Source organism: Camelina sativa, chromosome 1 (genome assembly GCF_000633955.1).
Source record: "Camelina sativa cultivar DH55 chromosome 1, Cs, whole genome shotgun sequence".
In the NCBI taxonomy this organism is placed as follows: Eukaryota; Viridiplantae; Streptophyta; class Magnoliopsida; order Brassicales; family Brassicaceae; genus Camelina; species Camelina sativa.
The window spans coordinates 3,760,873-3,765,484 of record NC_025685.1 but is presented as its reverse complement, the minus strand read 5'-3'; the positions used below and the strand labels follow the sequence as shown (position 1 = coordinate 3,765,484).

Sequence of the window (4,612 nt, the reverse complement as noted above, 5' to 3'; positions counted from 1 at the left end):
TCAGCAAGCTTCATGTTCTTTGTATGGATCCTCAGCACTTCAAGACGTCCAATTTCGTCAGGAACCCCGATATCGATCTCCCTATCAAATCTTCCAAACCTTCTAAGAGCTGGGTCAATACTGTTGGGACGATTGGTTGCTCCCATGACAATAACATGAGCACGCGATTTGAGTCCATCCATGAGCGTAAGGAGCTGAGACACAATCCTTCTCTCAACCTCTCCATTTGTCTTCTCTCTTTTTGGTGCTATAGAGTCAATCTCATCAATGAAGATGATCGAAGGCGCATTTTTCTCAGCCTCCTCAAATGCTTTCCTCAGGTTGCTCTCACTCTCACCAGCCAGTTTAGACATGATCTCGGGTCCATTGATACAGAAGAAGAAGGCACCAGTTTCATTAGCCACAGCCCGAGCAATCAAAGTCTTTCCAGACCCAGGAGGTCCATAAAGAAGGATTCCCTTTGGTGGCTTAACACCAATGGACTTGAATAGTTGTGGATGCCTCAATGGAAGTTCAACAAGTTCCCTGATCTGGGCCATCTGTTTTCTGACACCACCAACATCATCATAACCTACATCATCTAGCCTTTCTTCATCCTCTCTCTTCACAGGCTCACCCTCACAGAAAATCTCTGTGTCTGGAGCAACCACACAGTATTCAGCAGGATCGGTCTCTATAACTTTGAACTCCACACTCCTCATTCCTCCTCTGACTAGGAAGAGATCACCCTTCCTCACTGGGCGGTATGCCTCAAGGAAATAAGCTGTTAAAAAAAAAACAAGATTTTATTCAGAAATCATTTCAATAATAATATCTCGAACCAAACAAGAATCTCGAAGGAAACAACCAGAGCACAAAAGCCGACTTACGTTTCAAGTATGCATCAAAGAGGTTTCCAGTAACCCCTTCAACGGTATCATCAACAGGCAAGATGTGAACACGTTTTCCGTACTTGACATCTGGGCATTGGTGAACAGAAATAACATCTCCGAGTCTAACCCTCAAGTTAGATCTGACAACTTTGTTCATCCGGATCTTTGGCTCCTCACATGTTTCATCAGCAAGAGCAATGCACACAGTGTCCTTTCTTTTCTTACCCTGAAAGCCAAAAGACAAACAAAATCAGAACTAACAAAGACCACAAGAAAAAAAACAATAACTTCATAAAGACAGGGCCTATACAATACTATCATTCAAGACACAAAAAGCAAGTCACTTTGTTTTGTATAATACCCAAAATCATAAACTAGGGTTTGTGTAGAAACACATAAGAAATCCACCGATCGAGCAAAGCAAAAAAAACCCTAATTTGAGAAACCAAACCATTCAAAATATCACAATCAAAAGAGAATCCAAACCTTGATGAGAATGGTATCACCACGGAAGAGCTGAAGCTTCTCCATGGTAGCAGGGTGAAGAGAGACGACGGAGTTATCATCGTTGATAGCCTCATCGACGACAAGACGGTTAGGAGACTTCTTCCTCTCGAGAATAGCAGTACTGAAATCTTTCTTCGATTTCCTATAAACACAAATCAAAAGATTTAAACTTTTAAAACACTAGATCAACCAAAAACCCTACTAAGTACCCAAAATCGAAAACAAAAAAAACCCAGACTTTAAGTAAAAGAGATCCGAGATTTTCCCGATCGGAGAAAACAAAATAAGAGATCTGGGAGTACTTACGAGTCTGAAGATTCAGCTGGTGTAGACATGGTTTGAGATTAACCGAAAGAGTTGCCTCTGAAATCGAAGAAAGATGGGAGCTTTTCTTTTTTGTCTTGGTGTGGGTTTCTCTGAGAAGAGAGATCGATTTGTGATAATGGGGTCTGAAAGAGCTGATGAGATTAATATCTCTATGTTTCTTGTTGGTAAAGAGAACTCTCCTTTTTTTTTTTCCCTTTTTTCTTATCTTTCTAGTAAATATCTAAACGACCCCTAATGTTTTACATTTTTCTCAAATCTTTACCCTATTTATGTTATGTGACTAAATTACTCCTAATCTCTTTTATTTTGTTTTCCTCTTTTCCAAAAAGGAAAAATCAATGCCACAAAAGTCAAACTCTTTGTGCTTGCTTATTAATTTTTTAATTTTATTTTTGTAATTTCCTAGGAACATTCATTTCAATTTTTTATACTAACATATGAACAAAATATCAAATACCTAAACAACACAAGCAATAGCATGTTCTTCTTACCCATTGGTAAAAAATATTCTTAAATCGGTTAAAATATTCTTCTTTTTATCCACCCCACAAAAGACGTAATTGTTTTATGTTTATTTATGTTAGCGTTCAAATTTAGTTTACTTATGGTAATGAATAAGTACTACTTATACAATTAACACAAACACAAATAGACACGTAAGCAAGAGTATATTTTGTGCTGAAGACTTGATCAGCTATGGAACAAAACTCTGATAAGCCATTCTTGCTTATATACATATCTTCTTGATTCAGCTGTGGTCACTGGTTATAATCACACAAATATCATATTATATCATTTAGAATCTTTCGTAATCTTCATATGCAAATTATATATATGTAATGTATATGATCTTGACCTTGATCTCGCCAAACTCTTCAGGCTTTCCAATCTCCCTGAAACCTTTCTTTGATTCTTCTAATTTCGTAAGATGAGGTTGGAATTTTTAGCAATCAACAAGCTCTTATTGTCTTTGGGTTCCATAACTTACCAAACCAACCTCCTTCACCGCCACCGCCATTGTTCTTTGTCTCTAAACCCCTCTTGTTCTTTCCTCCCGTGTCTCTTGAAGCATTTACACTCTTCAATGGAACTAGCTGCGGGCTGCCGTTCCCTGAAGAAGCTTCCACAATCTTGGTCACCATCTCTAACACCTCACTCATTTTGGGACGTGTCTTTGGATTCCTAACCAAACATCTGTTGGCTACAACTGCTAGCTTTTGAACAGATTTGATCGGGTACTTCCCTTCGAGCCTAGGGTCTAATATGAGTTTGAACTTCCTTGTGTCAGATAGATATGGTCTCACCCATTCTAGAAGCTTCTGCTCTCCCTTGGGTTTGTTTCTGTCTACTGGTCGCCTCCCTGTGATAAGCTCATAGAGGAACACTCCATAACCCCACACATCGCTTTTCGATGTGAGACGTCCTGTTTGAATGTACTCAGGTGCTGCATAACCCATTGTTCCTACAACCTAATACAGCCGGATTGTAATATGTTAATAGAGAGCTAGATGTTTTCTTTCTCAAATCTTGCAACCAAAAAAATAAGTGAAATGCAGAACTTACATCAGTAGAAACATGGGTTAGTCCTTCAGATGGACCTAAACGAGCCAAACCGAAGTCTGAGAGCTTTGCTTTCCAGTCCTCATCCAAAAGAATGTTCGAGGACTTGAAATCCCGGAATATGATCTGAAATAAACCAATAGATCAAAGTCTTTTAAGAGAGTGAAATGAGATCAATAATATAGCAAGCAGAGTCATGACATTACCTGAAAGTCCATTTCTTCGTGCAGGTATGTTAAGCCTCGAGCTGCATCTTGAGCGATTCTCAATCTGAGGTCCCAAGTAAGAACTGTGAGTGACCGAGGGGACAAGTGGAATTCAACACTTCGGTTAGGCATGTATTCATAAACCAAAAGCCGTTGGATTCCACGTTCATCATCTTCAGCACAATAGCCAAGCAATTTCACCAAGTTTGTATGCTCAACTATACCAAGAAAGTTCACTTCCGTAACCCATTCCTTATGCCCCTGGAGAATCCAATACACAAGATAACAGAGTTAGCCCTGTAGAAAACCGACAAATCTTGAATATAAGACAGGAAAGAAGAGACTTTACCTGCAACCCTCTTTTACCAAGCTGCTTCACAGCGACTTCGATTTTAATGGACGGGTCTTCTAAGTTCCTCACTGTTCCCCTGAAGACACAACCAAAACCGCCTTCTCCAATCATAACAGATCGGCTAAAGTTCTTAGTTGCAGACTTGAGATCAGTAATGCTGAACTCTCTGAGATTACTTGCTCTAGTAGACATTGTAGGGTACGAGTTCTTCCTCCCCATGGATGACTCCGTACTCGTCCCAGAGACATCCCGGGAGTTAAACTCTGATCCGCTTCGGTTTATTTCACGGTCAGAGAAGTTAGAAGTCAATGAAACCGAGTTAGGAGTCTTCTGTTCTCCTTTCTTGTCTCCACCAGAGAACAAGAAACACTTCATCGTCGAGAAGAGATGAAAACAACGAGGTTTCTGCACTGCAGGACACAAAATAAACACTGATCATGAAAACATAAACGCAACCAGAACATCAAAACCATCTGAATTTTCACAGGAACATATTATCGAACAACTAAGCTGCAAAGTTCAAGCCTTAACAGAGTCATTGTTCTTAGACATCAGTGCTTCCCTTAGTTTCTTGTATTTCGAACTTTAGATATACAAAAGATCAAATTTTTACTCTCGGGAACCAACAGATCCAATATCTTTTCAAAGAAAAACGAACCCTAAATTAAGAGAGGGTTAAGAGAAAGGATCTGGAAGCTAGAAGAAGTAACCGAGTTTCACAAGTTAAGATTCCTCCTATACTCTTAAAACCCAACAAGGCAAACATAAAAGAACTGTGAGTCTGTGAC

At 39.4% G+C, this 4,612-nt stretch overlaps 2 protein-coding genes across 6 annotated transcripts in view; both read right to left on the bottom strand.

Moving 5' to 3' along the window:
* Positions 1-1,854, bottom strand: part of LOC104756677 (cell division control protein 48 homolog A) — a 5,114-nt gene extending 3,260 nt beyond the window's left edge. The window contains exons 1-4 of one of the 4 annotated variants that reach the window (XM_010479551.2): positions 1,686-1,854; positions 1,359-1,521; positions 870-1,098; positions 100-763 (exon numbers count right to left, since the gene is read on the bottom strand). In XM_010479551.2, coding sequence (XP_010477853.1) covers positions 100-763; positions 870-1,098; positions 1,359-1,521; positions 1,686-1,714 — 1,085 coding nt within the window. In that variant the 5' untranslated portion in view covers positions 1,715-1,854. The remainder of the gene's footprint in view (positions 1-99; positions 764-869; positions 1,099-1,358; positions 1,522-1,685) is intronic. The other 3 variants (XM_010479411.2, XM_010479481.2, XM_010479336.2) reach the window with 3 other exon arrangements.
* Positions 2,356-4,612, bottom strand: part of LOC104756520 (probable receptor-like protein kinase At5g15080) — a 2,686-nt gene continuing 429 nt past the window's right edge. The window contains exons 1-5 of one of the 2 annotated variants that reach the window (XM_010479227.2): positions 4,483-4,606; positions 3,822-4,234; positions 3,473-3,733; positions 3,270-3,392; positions 2,356-3,175 (exon numbers count right to left, since the gene is read on the bottom strand). In XM_010479227.2, coding sequence (XP_010477529.1) covers positions 2,657-3,175; positions 3,270-3,392; positions 3,473-3,733; positions 3,822-4,199 — 1,281 coding nt within the window. In that variant the 5' untranslated portion in view covers positions 4,200-4,234; positions 4,483-4,606 and the 3' untranslated portion in view covers positions 2,356-2,656. Of the gene's footprint in view, positions 3,176-3,269; positions 3,393-3,472; positions 3,734-3,821; positions 4,235-4,482; positions 4,607-4,612 lie in introns of those variants that run through there. The other variant, XM_010479157.2, reaches the window with a different exon arrangement.